The sequence below is a fragment of the Xiphophorus couchianus genome, chromosome 14, assembly GCF_001444195.1.
Source record: "Xiphophorus couchianus chromosome 14, X_couchianus-1.0, whole genome shotgun sequence".
NCBI lineage: Eukaryota > Metazoa > Chordata > Actinopteri > Cyprinodontiformes > Poeciliidae > Xiphophorus > Xiphophorus couchianus.
This window is the reverse complement of record NC_040241.1, coordinates 12,864,670-12,889,926: the sequence shown is the minus strand read 5'-3', so window position 1 is coordinate 12,889,926 and position 25,257 is coordinate 12,864,670. Positions and strand designations below refer to the sequence as shown.

At 50.2% G+C, this 25,257-nt stretch overlaps 1 protein-coding gene and 1 long non-coding RNA gene across 2 annotated transcripts; one reads left to right on the top strand and one right to left on the bottom strand.

Moving 5' to 3' along the window:
- Window positions 1-488: 488 nt before the first annotated feature.
- LOC114157872 (integumentary mucin C.1-like) lies at window positions 489-25,013 on the top strand (the record flags this gene model as incomplete). Its single annotated transcript, XM_028039042.1, has 5 exons — window positions 489-627; window positions 1,022-1,083; window positions 1,173-1,321; window positions 1,915-2,333; window positions 24,981-25,013. Coding segments are annotated over exons 1-5 (672 nt in total), but the record flags the coding sequence as incomplete, so codon positions are not given.
- Window positions 15,113-15,504, bottom strand: LOC114157751 (uncharacterized). Its single transcript, XR_003598255.1, has 3 exons — window positions 15,463-15,504; window positions 15,380-15,399; window positions 15,113-15,147 (listed from the first exon to the last, which is right to left on the bottom strand). It is a non-coding gene; the product is annotated as an uncharacterized LOC114157751 (long non-coding RNA).
- Window positions 25,014-25,257: the final 244 nt, after the last annotated feature.

Here is a 25,257-nt window from a genome sequence, read left to right as displayed (position 1 = left end):
ACAGCTGCTCCAACCACAACAACAGCTGCTCCAACCACAACAACAGCTGCTCCAACCACAACGGCTCCAACCACAACAACAGCTGCTCCAACCACAACAACAGCAGCTCCAACCACAACAACAGCTGCTCCAACTCTAACCACAACAACAGCTGCTCCAACTACAACAACAGCGGCTCCAACCACAACAACAGTTGCTCCAACCACAACCACAACGGCTCCAACCACAACCACAGCGGCTCCAACCACAACCACAGCCGCTCCAACCACAACAGCGGCTCCGACCACAACCTCAACAGCTCCAACCACAACAACAGCTGCTCCAACCACAACAACAGCAGCTCCAACCACAACCACAGCCGCTCCAACCACAACAACAGGTGCTCCAACCACAACAACAGCTGTTCATCTGGTTGGAACCACAACAACAGTGGCTCCAACTACAATCAGAGAAGCTCCAACTACAACAGCTGCTCCAATTATCACTACAGCTGCTCCAACCACAACTATAGCAGCTCCAGCATTAATAAAACAACTGATTTTTAAGTCTGATGAAGTATTCACCTCTGATTTGGGAGACCCATCATCATCAGGATTCCAAACACGCTCTGGACATATAATGAATCGAGTATGTTTACATTTCTTACTTCCAAAACAGTGTTCATTGTAATTTTTATAAAAATGAATTCTGCTTCATAAATTAATATCTTTTTATATGAATATAAATATTTTGTGTATCTCTTCAACTTGAAGATGTGAGTAAAGTTTTATTCTAAATTAAAAAATACATATGTATCTTATAAATATTATAAATTGTATTGCTTACCTAGAATGTAGTCTTAATTTTCCTCAAACATCACACCGTATACTTTCATTCTTTTTCATTTAGAGGAGTATGTAGAATTTCTATTGAAATCAATACAACAAAATATATTAATTATAGTAATGTTTATATCTAGCGATATCCAGAAAAAAACATTTTTTAAAATTGTACACTTAACATTCTTATTTTCTCCACGTAGCTTGACCCACTTTTCAGAAGATCTTTCCCCTCATTCCAAAAGACTGGAGCCATGAGATTCAGGTAATTTCTTTGTAGTTTGCTCAAGAAATTATAAACTTTTGTAGGAAGGCACTTGTAGACAATAACTAATTATGCTCATACATTTGCAGTGCTGGATCAATTATCAACTCTGTGGACCTTGAATTTCAGTCATCATCTTCTCCTAATGATACACTAATTAAAGACATTTTGGTTAATGAGGCTTCAAACATCACGGAATTCAACGTACTAGCAGATACGGTTGCTATTAGTGACCCAGGTAAGAGGAATAAACTAATTTAAGAAAATTGAATATTTATGCAAAGGACAAATGAAAACAAACACTGTTCAATAAATATGAAGGAATTAGTTGGATCAACATAATATTCTAAAAATCTTTTTGAGAACTTATGACTTCTAAGCTTTTTGAGAACAGCTTAGAAGAACTGAAATCTTTTTCAGTTCTTCTAAGCTGTTCACATTTTGTAAATGCAATAAATATTACAGCACCTGCAACCACAACAACAACAACTCCAACCACAGCTGCTCCAACGACAACAACAGCGGCTCCAACCACAACAACAGCGGCTCCAACCACAACCACCGCTGCTCCGACCACAACAACAGCGGCTCCGACGACAACCACAGAGGCTCCAACCACAACCACAGAGGCTCCAACCACAACCACATCGGCTCCAACCACAACAACAGTTGCTCCAACCACAAACACACCGGCTCCAACCACAACGGCTCCAACTACAACCACAGCTTCTCCAACGACAACCACAGCGGCTCCGACCACAACCACACTTCCTCCAACTACATCCACAGCGGCTCCAACCACAACCACAGCGACGCCAACTACAACCACAGTACCTCCAACCACAACCACAGTGGCTCCAACCACATCCACTGTGGCTCCAAGCACAACCGCCGTGGCTCCAACCACAACCACAGGAGCTCTAACAACAACCACAGCTGTTCCGACCACAACCACATCTGCTCCAACCACAACTACAGCTGCTCCAACTACAACCACAGAGGCTCCAACTACACTTGCTCCAACCATAACTACAGCTGCTCAAACTACAACTACAGCTGCTCCAACTACAACCACAGAGGCTCTAACCACAACCACTGTGGCTCCAACCCCAACCACAACAACAGCGGCTCCAACCACAACAACAGCGGCTCCAACCACAACAACAGCGGCTCCAACCACAACCACCGCTGCTCCGACCACAACAACAGCGGCTCCAACGACAACCACAGCGGCACCGACCACAACCACACTTCCTCCAACTACATCCACAGCGGCTCCAACCACAACCACAGCGACGCCAACTACAACCACAGTACCTCCAACCACAACCACAGTGGCTCCAACCACATCCACTGTGGCTCCAACCACAACCGCCGTGGCTCCAACCACAACCACAGCAGCTCTAACAACAACCACAGCTGTTCCGACCACAACCACAACGGCTCCAACTACAACCACAGCTTCTCCAACCACAACCACAGCGGCTCCAACCACAACCACAGCCGCTCCAACCACAACAGCGGCTCCGACCACAACCTCAACAGCTCCAACCACAACAACAGCAGCTCCAACTACACTTGCTCCAACCATAACTACAGCTGCTCCAACTACAACCACAGAGGCTCTAACCACAACCACAGTGGCTCCAACCACAATCACTGCTGCTCCAACTACAACTACAGATGCTCAAACTACAACCACAGAGGCTCCAACCACAACCACAGCTGCTCCAACCACAACAACAGCGGCTCCAACCACAACAGCGGCTCCAACCACAACCACCGCTGCTCCGACCACAACAACAGCGGCTCCAACGACAACCACAGCGGCTCCGACCACAACCACACTTCCTCCAACTACATCCACAGCGGCTCCAACCACAACCACAGCGACGCCAACTACAACCACAGTACCTCCAACCACAACCACAGTGGCTCCAACCACATCCACTGTGGCTCCAACCACAACCGCCGTGGCTCCAACCACAACCACAGCAGCTCTAACAACAACCACAGCTGTTCCGACCACAACCACAACGGCTCCAACTACAACCACAGCTTCTCCAACCACAACCACAGCCGCTCCAACCACACCCACAGCCGCTCCAACCACAACAGCGGCTCCGACCACAACCTCAACAGCTCCAACCACAACAACAGCAGCTCCAACCACAACCACAGCAACTCCAACCACAACAACAGCTGCTCCAACCACAACAACAGCAGCACCAATCACAACAGCTTCTCCAACCACAACCACAGCTGCTCCAAGTACAACCACAGCTGTTCCGTCCACAACCACATCTGCTCCAACCACAACTACAGCTGCTCCAACTACAACCACAGAGGCTCCAACTACACTTGCTCCAACCATAACTACAGCTGCTCAAACTACAACTACAGCTGCTCCAACTACAACCACAGAGGCTCTAACCACAACCACTGTGGCTCCAACCCCAACCACAACCACAGCTGTTCCAACAACAACAACGGCAGTTCCAAGAACAACAACACCTGCTCCAACCACAACTACAGCTGCTCCAACCACAACAACAGCGGCTCCAACCACAACCACCGCTGCTCCGACCACAACAACAGCGGCTCCAACGACATCCACAGCGGCTCCGACCACAACCACACTTCCTCCAACTACATCCACAGCGGCTCCAACCACAACCACAGCGACGCCAACTACAACCACAGTACCTCCAACCACAACCACAGTGGCTCAAACCACATCCACTGTGGCTCCAACCACAACCGCCGTGGCTCCAACCACAACCACAGCAGCTCTAACAACAACCACAGCTGTTCCGACCACAACCACATCTGCTCCAACCACAACTACAGCTGCTCCAACTACAACCACAGAGGCTCCAACTACACTTGCTCCAACCATAACTACAGCTGCTCAAACTACAACTACAGCTGCTCCAACTACAACCACAGAGGCTCTAACCATAACCACTGTGGCTCCAACCCGAACCACAACCACAGCTGTTCCAACAACAACAACGGCAGTTCCAACAACAACAATACCTGCTCCAACCACAACTACAGCTGCTCCAACTACAACCACAGCGGCTCCAACCACAACAACAGTTGCTCCAACCACAACCACAACGGCTCCAATCACAACAACAGCTGCTTCAACAACAACCACAGCGGCTCCAACCACAACAACAGTTGCTCCAACCACAACAACAGCTGCTTCAACAACAACCACAGCGGCTCCAACCAGAACAACAGTTGCTCCAACCACAATCACAGCGGCTCCAACCACAACCACAGCGGCTCCAACCACAACAACAGCGGCTCAATCCACAACAACAGCAGCTCCAACTACAACAACAGTGGCTCCAACCACAACAACAGTTGCTCCAACAACAACCACAACGGCTCCAACCACAACCACAACGGCTCCAACTACAACCACAGCTTCTCCAACCACAACCACAGCGGCTCCAACCACAACCACAGCCGCTCCAACCACAACAGCGGCTCCGACCACAACCTCAACAACTCCAACCACATTAACAGCTGCTCCAACCACAACAACAGCTGCTCCAACCACAACAACAGCAGCTCCAACCACAACCACAGCCGCTCCAACCATAACAGCTGCTCCAACCACAACAACAGCTGTTCATCTGGTTGTAACCACAACCACAGTGGCTCCGACCACAACCACAGCGGCTCCAACCACAACCACAACAGATCCAAGTACAACAACAGTGTCTCCAACCACAACCACAGCAGCTCCAACCACAGCAGTAACAACCACAACCACTGCTACTCCAACAACAACTATGGCAGCTCCAACAACAACCACGACGGCTCCAACCACAACCACTGCTGCTCCAACAACATCTACGGCAGCTCCAACAACAACAACACCTACTCAAACCACAGCAACACCTGCTCCAACCACAACAATAGAAGCTCCTACCACAACTACAGGTGGGCCAACTACAACTACAGCAGCTCTGACAACAACCACATCTGCTCCAACCACAACCACAGCAGTACAAACCACAACTACAGCTGCTCCAACTACAACCACAGAGGCTCCAACTACAATCACAACAGCTCCAACCACAACCACCACTGCTCCAACTACAACAACCACAACCACAACCACGGAAGCTCCAACCACAACCACTGTGGCCCCAACCAGAACCACAGCGGCTCCAACAACAACCACGACGGCTCCAACCACAACCACTGCTACTTCAACAACTACGGCACCTCCAACGACAACACCTGCTCCAACCACCACAACAGCTTCACCAACCACAACTACAGCTGTTACAACCACAACCACAGTTGCTCCAACCACAACCACAACTCCTCCAACGACAACCACAGTGGCTCTAACCACAGTGACAGCTACTCCAACTACAACCACAGAAGCTCCAACCACAACCACAACGGCTCCAACTACAACCACAGCTGCTCGAACCACAACCACAGCGGCTCCAACCACAACCACAGCTGCTCCAACCACAACCACAGTGACTCCAACCACAACAACAGCTGCTGCAACCACAACAACAGCTGCTCCAACTACAACAACAGCGGCTCCAACCACAACAACAGTTGCTCCAACCACAAACACAACGGCTCAAACCACAACCACAACGGCTCCAACTACAACAACAGCTTCTCCAACCACAACCACAGCGGCTCCAACCACAACCACAGCCGCTCCAACCACAACAGCGGCTCCGACCACAACCTCAACAGCTCCAACCACAACAACAGCAGCTCCAACTACAACCACAGAGGCTCCAACTACACTTGCTCCAACCATAACTACAGCTGCTCCAACTACAACCACAGAGGCTCTAACCACAACCACAGTGGCTCCAACCACAACCACTGCTGCTCCAACTACAACTACAGATGCTCAAACTACAACCACAGAGGCTCCAACCACAACCACAGCTGCTCTACCCACAACAACAGCGGCTCCAACCACAACAACAGCGGCTCCAACCACAACCACCGCTGCTCCGACCACAACAACAGCGGCTCCAACGACAACCACAGCGGCTCCGAACACAACCACACTTCCTCCAACTACATCCACAGCGGCTCCAACCACAACCACAGCTGCTCCAACCACAACAACAGCGACGCCAACTACAACCACAGTACCTCCAACCACAACCACAGTGGCTCCAACCACATCCACTGTGGCTCCAACCACAACCGCCGTGGCTCCAACCACAACCACAGCAGCTCTAACAACAACCACAGCTGTTCCGACCACAACCACATCTGCTCCAACCACAACTACAGCTGCTCCAACTACAACCACAGAGGCTCCAACTACACTTGCTCCAACCATAACTACAGCTGCTCAAACTACAACTACAGCTGCTCCAACTACAACCACAGAAGCTCTAACCACAACCACTGTGGCTCCAACCACAACCACGACCACAGCTGTTCCAACAACAACAACGGCAGTTCCAACAACAACAACACCTGCTCCAACCACAACTACAGCTGCTCCAACCACAACAACAGCGGCTCCAACCACAACAACAGCGGCTCCAACCACAACCACCGCTGCTCCGACCACAACAACAGCGGCTCCAACGACAACCACAGCGGCTCCGACCACAACCACACGTCCTCCAACTACATCCACAGCGGCTCCAACTACAACCACAGCGGCTCCAACCACAACAACAGTTGCTACAACCACAACCACAACGGCTCCAATCACAACAACAGCTGCTCCAACCACAACAACAGCAGCTATAACCACAACAGCTGCTCCAACCACAACAACAGCTGCTTCAACAACAACCACAGCGGCTCCAACCACAACAACAGTTGCTCCAACCACAACCACAACGGCTCCAATCACAACCACAGTTGCTCCAACCACAACCACAACGGCTCCAACCACAACAACAGTTGCTCCAACCACAACCACAGCGGCTCCAACCACAACCACAGCGGCTCCAACCACAACAACAGCGGCTCCAACCACAACAACAGTTGCTCCAACCACAAACACAACGGCTCCAACCACAACCACAACGGCTCCAACTACAACAACAGCTTCTCCAACCACAACCACAGCGGCTCCAACCACAACCACAGCCGCTCCAACCACAACAGCGGCTCCGACCACAACCTCAACAGCTCCAACCACAACAACAGCAGCTCCAACTACAACCACAGAGGCTCCAACTACACTTGCTCCAACCATAACTACAGCTGCTCCAACAACAACCACAGAGGCTCTAACCACAACCACAGTGGCTCCAACCACAACCACTGCTGCTCCAACTACAACTACAGATGCTCAAACTACAACCACAGAGGCTCCAACCACAACCACAGCTGCTCCAACCACAACAGCGGCTCCAACCACAACAACAGCGGCTCCAACCACAACCACCGCTGCTCCGACCACAACAACAGCGGCTCCAACGACAACCACAGCGGCTCCGACCACAACCACACTTCCTCCAACTACATCCACAGCGGCTCCAACCACAACCACAGCTGCTCCAACCACAACCACAGCGACGCCAACTACAACCACAGTACCTCCAACCACAACCACAGTGGCTCCAACCACATCCACTGTGGCTCCAACCACAACCGCCGTGGCTCCAACCACAACCACAGCAGCTCTAACAACAACCACAGCTGTTCCGACCACAACCACATCTGCTCCAACCACAACTACAGCTTCTCCAACTACAACCACAGAGGCTCCAACTACACTTGCTCCAACCATAACTACAGCTGCTCAAACTACAACTACAGCTGCTCCAACTACAACCACAGAAGCTCTAACCACAACCACTGTGGCTCCAACCACAACCACAACCACAGCTGTTCCAACAACAACAACGGCAGTTCCAACAACAACAACACCTGCTCCAACCACAACTACAGCTGCTCCAACCACAACAACAGCGGCTCCAACCACAACCACAACGGCTCCAATCACAACAACAGCTGCTCCAACCACAACAACAGCAGCTATAACCACAACAGCTGCTCCAACCACAACAACAGCTGCTTCAACAACAACCACAGCGGCTCCAACCACAACAACAGTTGCTCCAACCACAACCACAACGGCTCCAATCACAACCACAGTTGCTCCAACCACAACCACAACGGCTCCAACCACAACAACAGTTGCTCCAACCACAACCACAGCGGCTCCAACCACAACCACAGCGGCTCCAACCACAACAACAGCGGCTCCAACCACAACAACAGTTGCTCCAACCACAAACACAACGGCTCCAACCACAACCACAACGGCTCCACCTACAACAACAGCTTCTCCAACCACAACCACAGCGGCTCCAACCACAACCACAGCCGCTCCAACCACAACAGCGGCTCCGACCACAACCTCAACAGCTCCAACCACAACAACAGCAGCTCCAACTACAACCACAGAGGCTCCAACTACACTTGCTCCAACCATAACTACAGCTGCTCCAACTACAACCACAGAGGCTCTAACCACAACCACAGTGGCTCCAACCACAACCACTGCTGCTCCAACTACAACTACAGATGCTCCAACCACAACAACAGCGGCTCCAACCACAACCACCGCTGCTCCGACCACAACAACAGCGGCTCCAACGACAACCACAGCGGCTCCAACCACAACAACAGTTGCTACAACCACAACCACAACGGCTCCAATCACAACAACAGCTGCTCCAACCACAACAACAGCAGCTATAACCACAACAGCTGCTCCAACCACAACAACAGCTGCTTCAACAACAACCACAGCGGCTCCAACTACAACAACAGTTGCTCCAACCACAACCACAACGGCTCCAATCACAACCACAGTTGCTCCAACCACAACCACAACGGCTCCAACCACAACAACAGTTGCTCCAACCACAACCACAGCGGCTCCAACCACAACCACAGCGGCTCCAACCACAACAACAGCGGCTCAATCCACAACAACAGCAGCTCCAACCACAACAACAGCTGCTCCAACCACAACAACAGCTGCTCCAACTACAACAACAGTGGCTCCAACCACAACAACAGTTGCTCCAACAACAACCACAGTGGCTCCAACCACAACCACTGCTGCTCCAACTACAACTACAGATGCTCAAACTACAACCACAGAGGCTCCAACCACAACCATAGCTGTTCCGACCACAACAACAGCGGCTCCAACCACAACCACCGCTGCTCCGTCCACAACAACAGCGGCTCCAACGACAACCACAGCGGCTCCGACCACAACCACACTTCCTCCAACTACATCCACAGCGGCTCCAACCACAACCACAGCTGCTCCAACCACAACAACAGTTGCTCCAACAACAACCACAGTGGCTCCAACCACAACCACTGCTGCTCCAACTACAACTACAGATGCTCAAACTACAACCACAGAGGCTCCAACCACAACCATAGCTGCTCCAACCACAACAACAGCGGCTCCAACCACAACAACAGCGGCTCCAACCACAACCACCGCTGCTCCGACCACAACAACAGCGGCTCCAACGACAACCACAGCTGCTCCGACCACAACCACACTTCCTCCAACTACATCCACAGCGGCTCCAACCACAACCACAGCTGCTCCAACCACAACGACCCCAACTACAACCACAGTACCTCCAACCACAACCACAGTGGCTCCAACCACATCCACTGTGGCTCCAACCACAACCGCCGTGGCTCCAACCACAACCACAGCAGCTCTAACAACAACCACAGAGGCTCCAACTACACTTGCTCCAACCATAACTACAGCTGCTCAAACTACAACTACAGCTGCTCCAACTACAACCACAGAGGCTCTAACCACAACCACTGTGGCTCCAACCACAACCCCAACCACAGCTGTTCCAACAACAACAACGGCAGTTCCAACAACAACAACACCTGCTCCAACCACAACTACAGCTGCTCCAACCACAACAACAGCGGCTCCAACCACAACAACAGCGGCTCCAACCACAACCACCGCTGCTCCGACCACAACAACAGCGGCTCCAACGACAACCACAGCGGCTCCGACCACAACCACACTTCCTCCAACTACATCCACAGCGGCTCCAACCACAACCACAGCTGCTCCAACCACATCCACAGCGACGCCAACTACAACCACAGTACCTCCAACCACAACCACAGTGGCTCCAACCACATCCACTGTGGCTCCAACCACAACCACAGCAGCTCTAACAACAACCACAGCTGTTCCGACCACAACCACATCTGCTCCAACCACAACTACAGCTGCTCCAACTACAACCACAGAGGCTCCAACTACACTTGCTCCAACCATAACTACAGCTGCTCAAACTACAACTACAGCTGCTCCAACTACAACCACAGAGGCTCTAACCACAACCACTGTGGCTCCAAGCCCAACCACAACCACAGCTGTTCCAACAACAACAACGGCAGTTCCAACAACAACAACAGCTGCTCCAACCACAACCACAACGGCTCCAACCACAACAACAGTTGCTCCAACCACAACCACAGCGGCTCCAACCACAACCACAGCGGCTCAATCCACAACAACAGCAGCTCCAACCACAACAACAGCTGCTCCAACCACAACAACAGCTGCTCCAACCACAACCACAGCGGCTCCAACCACAACCACAGCGGCTCCAACCACAACAACAGCGGCTCAATCCACAACAACAGCAGCTCCAACCACAACAACAGCTGCTCCAACCACAACAGCTGCTCCAACTACAACAACAGCTGCTCCAACCACAGCAGTAACAACCACAACCACTGCTACTCCAACAACAACTATGGCAGCTCCAACAACAACCACGACGGCTCCAACCACAACCACTGCTGCTCCAACAACATCTACGGCAGCTCCAACAACAACAACACCTACTCCAACCTCAACAATAGAAGCTCCAACCACAACTACAGGTGGGCCAACTACAACTACAGCAGCTCTGACAACAACCACATCTGCTCCAACCACAACCACAGCAGTACAAACCACAACTACAGCTGCTCCAACTACAACCACAGAGGCCCCAACTACAATCACAACAGCTCCAACCACAACCACCACTGCTCCAACTACAACAACCACAACCACAACCACGGAAGCTCCAACCACAACCACAGTGGCCCCAACCAGAACCACAGCGGCTCCAACAACAACCACGACGGCTCCAACCACAACCACTGCTACTTCAACAACTACGGCACCTCCAACGACAACACCTGCTCCAACCACCACAACAGCTTCACCAACCACAACTACAGCTGTTACAACCACAACCACAGTTGCTCCAACCACAACCACAACTGCTCCAACGACAACTACAGTGGCTCTAACCACAGTGACAGCTACTCCAACTACAACCACAGAAGCTCCAACCACAACCACAACGGCTCCAAACACAACCACAGTGACTCCAACCACAACAACAGCTGCTGCAACCACAACAACAGCTGCTCCAACTACAACAACAGCGGCTCCAACCACAACAACAGTTGCTCCAACCACAAACACAACGGCTCCAACCACAACCACAACGGCTACAACTACAACCACAGCTTCTCCAACCACAACCACAGCGGCTCCAACCACAACCACAGCTGCTCCAACCACAACCACAGCGACGCCAACTACAACCACAGTACCTCCAACCACAACCACTGCTGCTCCAACAACAACATCACCTGCTCCAACCACAAGATCAGTGGCTCCAACTACAACTACAGCTGTTCCAACTACAACCACAGAGGCTCCAACCAGAACCACAGCAGGTCCAACCACAGCAGAAACAACCACAACCACTGCTACTCCAACAACAACTACGGCAGCTCCAACCACAACCACGACGACTCCAACCACAACCACTGCTGCTTCAACAACTACGGCACCTCCAACGACAACACCTGCTCCAACCACCACAACATCTTCACCAACCACAGCTACAGGTGTTACAACCACAACCACAGAATCTCCAACCACATCCACAGTTGCTCCAACTACAACAACAGTGTCTCCAACCACAACCACAGCTGCTCCAACAACAACCACAGAAGCTCCAACCACAACCACAGTGGCTCCAACCACAACAACAGCGGCTCAAACCACAGCCGCTCCAACCACAACCACAACAGCTACAACCACAACCACAGCCGCTAAAACCACAACCACAGCTGCTACAACCACAACCACAGTTGCTACAACAACAACCACAGCAGCTCCAACCACAACAACAACTTTTCCAACCACAACAACAGGCTCTCCAACCACAACAACTGTAACCACATCAACAGCGGCTGCAACCACAACCACAGCTGCTACAACCACAACAACAGCTGCTCCAACCACAACTACAGCGGCTCCAACCACAACAACAGCGGCTCCAACCACAACAACAGCCGCTCCAACCACAACCACAACAGCTACAACCACAACCACAGCCGCTCCAACCACAACAACAGCTGCTACAACCACAACCACAGCTGCTACAACCACAACCAAAACGGCTCCAATCACAACCACAGTTGCTCCAACCACAACCACAACGACTCCAACTACAACCACAGCCGCTCCAACCACAACAGCGGCTCCGACCACAACCTCAACAGCTCCAACCACAACAACAGCAGCTCCAACCACAACCACAGCCACTCCAACCACAACAGCTGCTCCAACCACAACCACAGCTGCTCCAACTACAACCACAGAGGCTCCAACTACACTTGCTCCAACCATAACTACAGCTGCTCCAACTACAACCACAGAGGCTCTAACCACAACCACAGTGGCTCCAACCACAACCACTGCTGCTCCAACTACAACTACAGATGCTCAAACTACAACCACAGAGGCTCCAACCACAACCACAGATGCTCCAACCACAACAACAGCGGCTCCAACCACAACAACAGCGGCTCCAACCACAACCACCGCTGCTCCGACCACAACAACAGCGGCTCCAACGACAACCACAGCGGCTCCGACCACAACCACAGAGGCTCCGACTACAACCACAGAGGCTCCAACCACAACCACATCGGCTCCAACGACGACCACACTTCCTCCAACCACAACCACAGCGGCTCCAACCACAACAACAGCGGCTCCATCCACAACAACAGCAACTCCAACCACAACAACAGTTGCTCCAACCACAACCACAACGGCTCCAACCACAACCACAATGGCTCCAACTACAACCACAGCTTCTCCAACCACAACCACAGCCGCTCCAACCACAACAGCGGCTCCGACCACAACCTCAACAGCTCCAACCACATTAACAGCTGCTCCAACCACAACAACAGCGGCTCCAACCACAACCACAACAGATCCAAGTACAACAACAGTGTCTCCAACCACAACCACAGCAGCTCCAACCACAGCAGTAACAACCACAACCACTGCTACTCCAACAACAACTATGGCAGCTCCAACAGCAACCACAACGGCTCCAACGACAACCACAGCTCCTCCACCTACAACTACAGCTGCTCCAACTACAACCACAGAAGCTCCAACCACAACCACAACGGCTCCAACTACAACCACAGCTGCTCGAACCACAACCACAGCGGGTCCAACCACAACCACGAAGGCTCCAACCACAACCACTGCTGCTCCAACAACATCTATGGCAGCTCCAACAACAACAACAACACCTACTCCAACCACAGCAACACCTGCTCCAACCACAACCACAGCAGTACAAACCACAACAACAGCTGCTCCAACTACAACCACAGAGGCTCCAACTACAATCACAACAGCTCCAACCACAACCACCACTGCTCCAACTACAACAACCACAACCACAACCACGGAAGCTCCAACCACAACCACAATGGCCCCAACCAGAACCACATCGGCTCCAACCACAACCACAGCGGCTCCAACAACAACCACGACGGCTCCTACCGCAACCACTGCTACTTCAAGAACTACGGCACCTCCAACGACAACACCTGCTCCAACCACCACAACAGCTACACCAACCACAACTACAGCTGTTACAACCACAACCACAGTTGCTCCAACCACAGTGACAGCTACTCCAACTACAACTACAGTTGCTCCAACGACAACCAAAGCTGCTCCACTTACAACTACAGCTTCTCCAACTACAACCACAGAAGCTCCAACCACAACCACAACGGCTCCAACTACAACCACAGCTGCTCGAACCACAACCACAGCGGCTCCAACCACAACCACGGCGGCTCCAACCACAACCACAGCGACTCCAACCACAACAACAGCTGCTGCAACCACAACAACAGCTGCTCCAACTACAACAACAGCAGCTCCAACCACAACAACAGTTGCTCCAACCACAACCACAACGGCTCCAACCACAACCACAACGGCTCCAACTACAACCACAGCTTCTCCAACCACAACCACAGCAGCTCCAACCACAGCCACAGCCGCTCCAACCACAACAGCGGCTCCGACCACAACCTCAACAGCTCCAACCAAAACCACAACGGCTCCAACTACAACTACAGTTGCTCCAACGACAACCACAGCTGCTCGAACCACAACAACAGCTGCTCCATCTACAACAACAGCGGCTCCAACCACAACAACAGTTGCTCCAACCACAACCACAACGGCTCCAACCACAACGGCTCCAACTACAACCACAGCTTCTCCAACCACAACCACAGCGGCTCCAACCACAACAGCGGCTCCGACCACAACCTCAACAGCTCCAACCACAGCCACAACGGCTCCAACTACAACTACAGTTGCTCCAACGACAACCACAGCTGCTCGAACCACAACAACAGCAGCTCCAACCACAACAACAGCTGCTCCAACCACAACCACAACGGCTCCAACCACAACCACAACGGCTCCAACTACAACCACAGCTTCTCCAACCACAACCACAGCCGCTCCAACCACAACCACAGCCGCTCCAACCACAACAGCGGCTCCGACCACAACCTCAACAGCTCCAACCACATTAACAGCTGCTCCTACCACAACAACAGCTGCTCCAACCACAACAACAGCAGCTCCAACCACAACCACAGCCGCTCCAACCACAACAACAGCTGCTCCAACCACAACAACAGCTGTTCATCTGGTTGGAACCACAACCACAGTGGCTCCGACCACAACCACAGCGGCTCCAACAACAACCACAACAGATCCAAGTACAACAACAGTGTCTCCAACCACAACCACAGCAGCTCCAACCACAGCAGTAACAACCACAACCACTGCTACTCCAACAACAACTATGGCAGCTCCAACAACAACCACGACGGCTCCAACCGCAACCACTGCTGCTCCAACAACATCTACGGCAGCTCCAACAACAACAACACCTACTCCAACCACAGCAACACCTGCTCCAACCACAACAATAGAAGCTCCAACCACAACTACAGGTGGGCCAACTACAACTACAGCAGCTCTGACCACAACAACAGCAGCCCCAATCACAACGGCTTCTCCAACCACAACCACAGCTGCTCCAACTACAACCACAGAGGCTCCAACTACACTTGCTCCAACCATAACTACAGCTGCTCCAACTACAACCACAGAGGCTCTAACCACAACCTCAGTGGCTCCAACCACAACCACTGCTGTTCCAACTACAACTACAGATGCTCAAACTACAACCACAGAGGCTCCAACCACAACCACAGCTGCTCCAACCACAACCACAGGGGCTCCAACCACAACAACAGCTGGATCAACTACAACCACATCGGCTCCAACCATAACCACAGTTCCTCCATCTACATCCACAGCGGCTCCAACCACAACCACTGTGGCTCCAACCCCAACCACAACCACAGCAGCTCCAACTACAACAGTGTCTCCAACCACAACCACAGCAGCTGCAACCACAGCAGTAACAACCACAGCTACTCCAACAACAACTATGGCAGCTCCAACAACAACCACGACGGCTCCAACCACAACCACTGCTGCTCCAACAACAGCTGCACCAACCACAACTACAGGTGCTCCAACCACAACAACAGCTGCACCAACTACAGCAACAGCAGCTCCAACCACAACCACTGCTGCTCCAACAACAACCATGGCAGCTCCAACCACAACTACAGCTGCTCCAGCCACAACAACACCTGCTCCAACCACAACTACTGTGGCTCAAACAACAACAGCTTCCCCAACCACATCCACAGTTGCCCAAACCACAACATCAGCTGCTCCAACCACAACCACAGCATCTATAACAGTTTCTACAACCGCAACAACTACCGTTAGCACAACTGAAATGAAAAAGGTTGTACGCCGAATGACCTTTAGGTCTCCTGATGATACATTTTCCAGCGAACTTGAAATTGATTCTTCAGTTGCTTTCAGCCAACGGTCCCAAATTTTGTGGAATCGTGTAAGTTTTATTTTCTTAATCTTCCCATCGTTTGTACGTTTTTTTTTAAATTCAGATAACACATTTTATTCTATATTATTTTTATAGCAGTAGTTCATTGTGTTAGATTCCTGGTACTATCATCTTGGAGTAGTAAGTCCCTACTTTACAATCAGATCGGCAACAGTACCCTAATTCAGTAAGAATTAGCAAGTATATACAATTGATAAATGGATTGAAATGATCTTTTAAAGCATGAGTGTCAAGCTCATTCTAATGTTGGGCCACTTCAAGATCTTAAATATTCTCAAAGGGCCTGTAATGGCGAAATGTATTGATAAAACTACCCATTAACTAACTATTACTGAGTTATACCTTTCTCAGTATATCATGAGTATGTCTTAAAATTAAATATTTAACATATTTTCAGATTGTAATTTGATGCAACGCAAAAAACGTATTTGATTATTATGGCCCTATAATACAGGGGTGTCCAAAGTGTGGCCTTCGGGCCGCTTGTGGTTCTTGGACTGAGTTTGCACACACCAAAGCAGTTTGAGAATGACAGAAATTTGGCCCATCCAAATTGACTATTGATTCTTAAATCAGGACAAATGTATTACTATCATAATTTTCTCATAATGGAAAAAGTTAGGAACAACAAAAGTGTTTGTCTTTTTAAAACCAAGCTTTTATTATAAATAGAAAAATGGTTATCCAGATTTTTACTGACTTTACTGCACCTCAAATCAACTGTTATTGAATTTACTAATTTGGCTTATTATAGCAAGCAATTTAAAAAGGTGACCCTAAATTATGATCTTATAACTGAGAATAAATTTGTTGTACTGAGCCAAAAAGAATTCCATAACAAGATCCACTTTTTTCATATAGCTACCTTGCAAAATCTTTTTTATGTTTGGAATCTACAATGAAAAACCTCCCTTTTCTTAAAAAAAAAAAGGTTGGGTTGCTTTACTTGCTTTATTTTAAGATTCATTCTCTTTTTTTGGCCATACTCTACAGTCTTGAGGGCCGGATAAATAGTTGCGGTAGGAGCTGTTTAAAGTATGTGGCGATATGGAATTCAGCTTCATTGCCAAAATAAAATAGTGTCATAAAAATATACAAAGAATTTTCAACACTTCAATTGAAATCAGATGAGTCATGATAATGCATTGTTTTTATGTTTTTATTGCTTTAAATTCTGAGTTATAACATTGTAAAACAGAGAGCAAGTAATTAATTTTACATAATTTCTTTGCAGCTTCATCCCCTCTACGAACAAGCATTTTCGTCATTCTTGAGAATGATTATTGTCTCATTCAGGTACTGAAATATAAAAAAAAACACATTTACTCGTTCTAAATGAGACTTTTGTATAAATGAGATTTTGTGTCTCGATATTTGCAGAAGAGGATCAGTTATCAACACGCTGGACCTCGATTTTCAAGCAACAGATGTTCCTAGTAATCTAGAAATCAAAAATGTTTTAATCAATGAGGCAGGAAACATAACTGAATTCTCGGTGGAAACATCATCGGTTGCTGTTGAAGACTATGGTAAGCAAAGTAATAAACATCCATAAAAAATGTAATTCTGTATTCTTAAGACACTACCAAAATTAGAGGAATATCCATGAAAGTAAGGATATCCAAGGATTTTTTTTATTTTCAGAATTATAAGAAACTGCATAACTAATATTTCTGTAAAACTGCAACCACAGTATCGACAACCACGTTTGCACCAACGACAACAGCTGCACCAACCACAACCACAGCAGCTCCAACCACAACAACAGAGACACCAACCACAACCACAGCGGCTGCAACCACAACAGTTGCTCCAACCACAACCACATCAGCTCCAACCACAACAACAGTAGCTCCGATGACAACAACAGTTGCTCCAACCACAACCACAGCTGCTGCAACCACAACAGCTTCTCCAACCACAACCACAGCAGCTCCATCCACAACAGCTGCACCAACCACAACCACATCAGCTCCAACCACAACCACAGCTGCTCCAACCACAACAATTCCTTCAACCACAACAGCTGCACCAACCACAACCACAGCAGCTCCAACCACAACAACAGCTGCTCCAACCACAACAACAATTCCTTCGACCACAACAGCTGCACCAACCACAACCACAGCAGCTCCAACCACAACAACAGAAGCTCTAACCACAACTAAAGTAGCTGCAACCACAACAACAGAGACACCAACCTCAACCACAGCTGCTCCAACCACAACAACAATTCCTTCAACCACAACAGCTGCACCAACCACAACCACAGCAGCTCCAACCACAACAACAAAAGCTCTAACCACAACTACAGTAGCTGCAACCACAACAACAGAGACACCAACCACAACAACAGCAGCTCCAACCACAACCACATCGGCTGCAACCACAACAGTTGCTCGAACCACAACCACTGCAGCTCCGACCACAACAAAGGTTGTTCCAACCACAACAACAGTAGCTCCAACCGCAACCACAGCTGCTGCAACCACAACAGCTTCTTCAACCACAACAGCTGCACCAACCAAAACCACAGCTGCACCAACCACAACAACAGAAGCTCCAACCACAACAACAGTAGCTCTGACAACAACAACAGCAACTCCGACAACAACCACAGCAACTCCATCCACTACCACTGCTGCTTCAACAACAAAAACAGCTGCTCCAACCACAACAATTCCTTCAACCACAACAGCTGCACCAACCACAACCACAGCAACACCAACCACAACCACAGCTGCTCCAACCACAACAACAATTCCTTCAACCACAACAGCTGCACCAACCACAACCGCAGCAGCTCAAACCACAACCACAGCTGCTCCGACCACAACAGTAGCTCCGACCACAACCACAGCAACTCCATCCACTACCACAGCTGCTCCAACAACAACCACAGCTGCTCCAACCACAACAACAATTCCTTCAACCACAACAACAATTCCTTCAACCACAACAGCTGCACCAACCACATCCACATCAGCTCCAACAACAACGACAGCTGCTCCGACCACAACAGTAGCTCCGACCACAACCACAGCAACTCCATCCACTACCACAGCTGCTCCAACAACAACCACAGCTGCTCCAACCACAACAATTCCTTCAACCACAACAGCTGCACCATCCACAACCACAGCAGCTCCAACCACAACCACAGCTGCTCCAACCACAACCACAGCTGCTCCAACCACAACAACAATTCCTTCAACCACAACAGCTGCACCATCCACAACCACAGCTGCTCCAACCACAACCACAGCTGCTCCAACCACAACAACAATTCCTTCAACCACAACAGCTGCACCAACCACAACCACAGCAGCTCAAACCACAACCACAGCTGCTCCAACCACAACAACAATTCCTTCAACCACAACAGCTATACCAACCACAACAACAGAAGCTCTAACCACAACAACAGAGACACCAACCTCAACAACGGCAGCTCCAACCACAACTACAGCTGCTCCAACCACAACAACAAAAGCTCTAACCACATCTACAGTACCTCCAACCACAACAACAGCAGCTCCAAGCACAACCACAGCAGCTGCAACCACAACAGTTTCTCCAACCACAACCACAGCAGCTCCGACCACAACCACAACTGCTCCAACCACAACAATTCCTTCAACCACAACAGCTGCACCAACCACAACCACAGCAGCTCCAACCACAACCACAGCTGCTCCAACCACAGCAACAATTCCTTCAACCACAACAGCTGCACCAACCACAACCACAGCAGCTCCAACCACAACCACAGCTGCTTCAACCACAACCCCAGCAGCTCCAACCACAACAGTAGCTCCAACCACAACAACAGCAACTCCGACAACAACCACAGCAACTCCATCCACTACCACAGCTGCTCCAACAACAACCACAGCTGCTCCAACCACAACAACAGTAGCTCCGACCACAACCACAGCAACTCCATCCACTGCCACAGCTACACCAACCACAACCACAGCAGCTCCAACCACAACCACAGCTGTTCCAACCACAACCACAGCTGCTCCAACCACAACAACAATTCCTTCAACCACAACAGCTGCACCAACCACAACCACAGCAGGTCCAACCACAACAACAAAAGCTCTAACCACAACTACAGTACCTCCAACCACAACAACAGAGACACCAACCACAACAACAGCAGCTCCAACCACAACCACAGCAGCTGCAACCACAACAACAGTTGCTCCAACCACAACAACAGAAGCTCCAACCACAACTACAGTAGCTCTAACCATGACATTAGCTCCAACCACAACAACAGCAGCCCCAACCACAACCACATCGGCTGCAACCACAACAGTTGCTCCAACCACAACCACAGCAGCTCCGACCACAACAAAGGTTGTTCCAACCACAACAACAGTAGCTCCGACGACAACAACAGTTGCTCCAACCATAACCACAGCTGCTCCAACCACAACAACAATTCCGTCAACCTCAACAGCTGCACCAACCACATCCACATCAGCTCCAACAACAACGACAGCTGCTCCGACCACAACAGTAGCTCCGACCACAACCACAGCAACTCCATCCACTACCACAGCTGCTCCAACCACAACCACAGCTGCTTCAACCACAACAACAATTCCTTCCACCACAACAGCTGCACCAACCACAACCACAGCAGCTCCAACCACAACCACAGCTGCTTCAACCACAACAACAATTCCTTCAACCACAACAGCTGCACCAACCACATCCACATCAGCTCCAACAACAACGATAGCTGCTCCGACCACAACAGTAGCTCTGACCACAACCACAGCAACTCCATCCACTACCACAGCTGCTCCAACAACAACCACAGCTGCTCCAAACACAACAATTCCTTCAACCACAACAGCTGCACCATCCACAACCACAGCAGCTCCAACCACAACCACAGCTGCTCCAACCACAACAACAACTCCTTCAACCACAACAGCTGCACCAACCACAACCACAGCAGCTTCAACCACAACAACAATTCCTTCAACCACAACAGCTGCACCAACCACAACCACAGCAGCTTCAACCACAACAACAATTCCTTCAACCACAACAGCTGCACCAACCACAACCACAGCAGCTTCAACCACAACAACAATTCCTTCAACCACAACAGCTGCACCAACCACAACTACAGTAGCTTCAACCACAACAACAGAGACACCAACCTCAACAACGGCAGCTCCTACCACAAACACAGTTGCTCCAACCACAACAACAAAAGCTCTAACCACAACTACAGTACCTCCAACCACAACAACAGAGACACCAACCACAACCACAGCAGCTCCAACCACAACCACAGCTACTCCAACCACAACAACAGTAGCTCAAACCACAAGCACAGGTGCTCCAACCACAACCACAGCTGCTGCAACCACAACAACAAAACCTCTAACCACAACTACAGTACCTCCAACCACAACAACAGAGACAACAACCACAACAACAGCAGCTCCAACCACAACCACAGCAGCTGCAACCACAACAGTTTCTCCAACCACAACCACAGCAGCTCCGACGACAACCACAACTGCTCCAACAACAGCGTCTCCAACAACAACCACAGCTGCTCCAACCACAACAGCTGCACCAACCACAACAAGAATTCCTTCCACCACAACAGCTGCACCAACGACAACCACAGCAGCTCCAACCACAACCACAGCTGCTCCAACCACAACAACAATTCCTTCAACCACAACAGCTGCACCAACCACAGCCACAGCAGCTCCAACCACAACAGTAGCTCCAACCACAACAACAGCAACTCCGACAACAACCACCGCAACTCCATCCACTACCACAGCTGCTCCAACAACAACCACAGCTGCTCCAACCACAACAATTCCTTCAACCACAACAGGTGCACCAACCACAGCAACTCCAACAACAACCACAGCTGCTTCAACCACAACAACAGTAGCTCCGACCACAACCACAGAAACTCCATCCACTACCACAGCTGCACCAACCACAACCACAGCAGCTCCAACCACAACCACAGCTGTTCCAACCACAACCACAGCTGCTCCAACCGCAACAACAATTCCTTCAACCACAACAGCTGCACCAACCACAACCACAGCAGCTCCAACCACAACAACAAAAGCTCTAACCACAACTACAGTACCTCCAAGCACAACAACAGAGACACCAACCACAACAACAGCAGCTCCAACCACAACCACAGCAGCTGCAACCACAACAACAGTTGCTCCAACCACAACAACAGCTGCACCAACCACAACCACAGCTGCTTCAACCACAACAACAATTCCTTCAACCACAACAGCTGCACCATCCACAACCACAGCAGCTCCAACCACAACCACAGCTGCTCAAACCACAACAACAATTCCGTCAACCACAACAGCTGCACCAACCACATCCACAGCAGCTCCAACCACAACAGTAGCTCCAACCACAACAACAGCAACTCCGACAACAACCACCGCAACTCCATCCACTACCACAGGTGCTCCAACAACAACCACAGCTGCTCCAACCACAACAATTCCTTCAACCACAACAGGTGCACCAACCACAGCAACTCCAACAACAACCACAGCTGCTTCAACCACAACAACAGTAGCTCCGACCACAACCACAGAAACCACAACAACAGAGACACCAACCACAACAACAGCAGCTCCAACCACAACCACAGCTACTCCAACCACAACAACAGTAGCTCAAACCACAAGCACAGGTGCTCCAACCACAACCACAGCTGCTGCAACCACAACAACAAAAGCTCTAACCACAACTACAGTACCTCCAACCACAACAACAGAGACAACAACCACAACAACAGCAGCTCCAACCACAACCACAGCAGCTGCAACCACAACAGTTTCTCCAACCACAACCACAGCAGCTCCGACGACAACAACAGTTGCTGCAACCACAACCACAGCTGCTGCAACCACAACAGCTTCTCCAACCACAACCACAGCAGCTCCAACAACAGCGTCTCCAACCACAACCACAGCTGCTCCAACCACAACAGCTGCACCAACCACAACAAGAATTCCTTCAACCACAACAGCTGCACCAACGACAACCACAGCAGCTCCAACCACAACCACAGCTGCTCCAACCACAACAACAACTCTTTCAACCACAAAAGCTGCACCAACTGCAACCACAGCAGCTCCAACCACAACAACAGAGACACCAGCCTCAACAACAGTTGCTCCAATCACATCAACAACTGCTGCTGCAACCACAACAGTTTCTCCAACCACAACCACAGCAGCTCCAACGACAACAACAAAAGCTCTAACCACAACTACAGTACCTCCAAGCACAACAACAGAGACACCAACCACAACAACAGCAGCTCCAACCACAACCACAGCAGCTGCAACCACAACAACAGTTGCTCCAACCACAACAACAGCTGCACCAACCACAACCACAGCAGCTCAAACCACAACAACAAAAGCTCTAACCACAACTACAGTACCTCCAAGCACAACAACAGAGACACCAACCACAACAACAGCAGCTCCAACCACAACCACAGCAGCTGCAACCACAACAACAGTTGCTCCAACCACAACAACAGCTGCACCAACCACAACCACAGCAGCTCAAACCACAACCACAGCTGCTCCAACCACAACAACAATTCCTTCAACCACAACAGCTGCACCAACCACAACCACAGCAGCTCCAACCACAACCACAGCTGCTTCAACCACAACAACAATTCCTTCAACCACAACAGCTGCACCAACCACAACCACAGCAGCTCCAACCACAACAACAAAAGCTCTAACCACAACTACAGTACCTCCAAGCACAACAACAGAGACACCAACCACAACAACAGCAGCTCCAACCACAACCACAGCAGCTGCAACCACAACAACAGTTGCTCCAACCACAACAACAGCTGCACCAACCACAACCACAGCAGCTCAAACCACAACCACAGCTGCTCCAACCACAACAACAATTCCTTCAACCACAACAGCTGCACCAACCACAACCACAGCAGCTCCAACCACAACCACAGCTGCTTCAACCACAACAACAATTCCTTCAACCACAACAGCTGCACCAAACACATCCACATCAGCTCCAACAACAACGACAGCTGCTCCGACCACAACAGTAGCTCTGACCACAACCACAGCAACTCCATCCACTACCACAGCTGCTCCAACAACAACCACAGCTGCTCCAACCACAACAATTCCTTCAACCACAACAGCTGCACCATCCACAACCACAGCAGCTCCAACCACAACCACAGCTGCTCAAACCACAACAACAATTCCTTCAACCACAACAGCTGCACCAACAACAACCACAGCAACTCCAACAACAACCACAGCTGCTTCAACCACAACAACAATTCATTCAACCACAACAGCTGGACCAACCACAACCACAGCAGCTCCAACCACAACAGTAGCTCCAACCACAACAACAGCAACTCCGACAACAACCACCGCAACTCCATCCACTACCACAGCTGCTCCAACCACAACCACAACTGCTCCGACCACAACAACACAGGCACCAACCACAACTACAGTGGCTGCAACCACAACCCCAGCTGCTGCAACCACAACAGCTTCTCCAACCACAACTACAGTACCTCCAACCACAACAACAGCTTCTCCAACCTCAACTACAGTACCTCCAACCACAGCAACATCTGCTCCGACCACAACAACAGTTGCTCCAACCACAACAACAGCAGCTTCGACAACAACAACAGCAACTC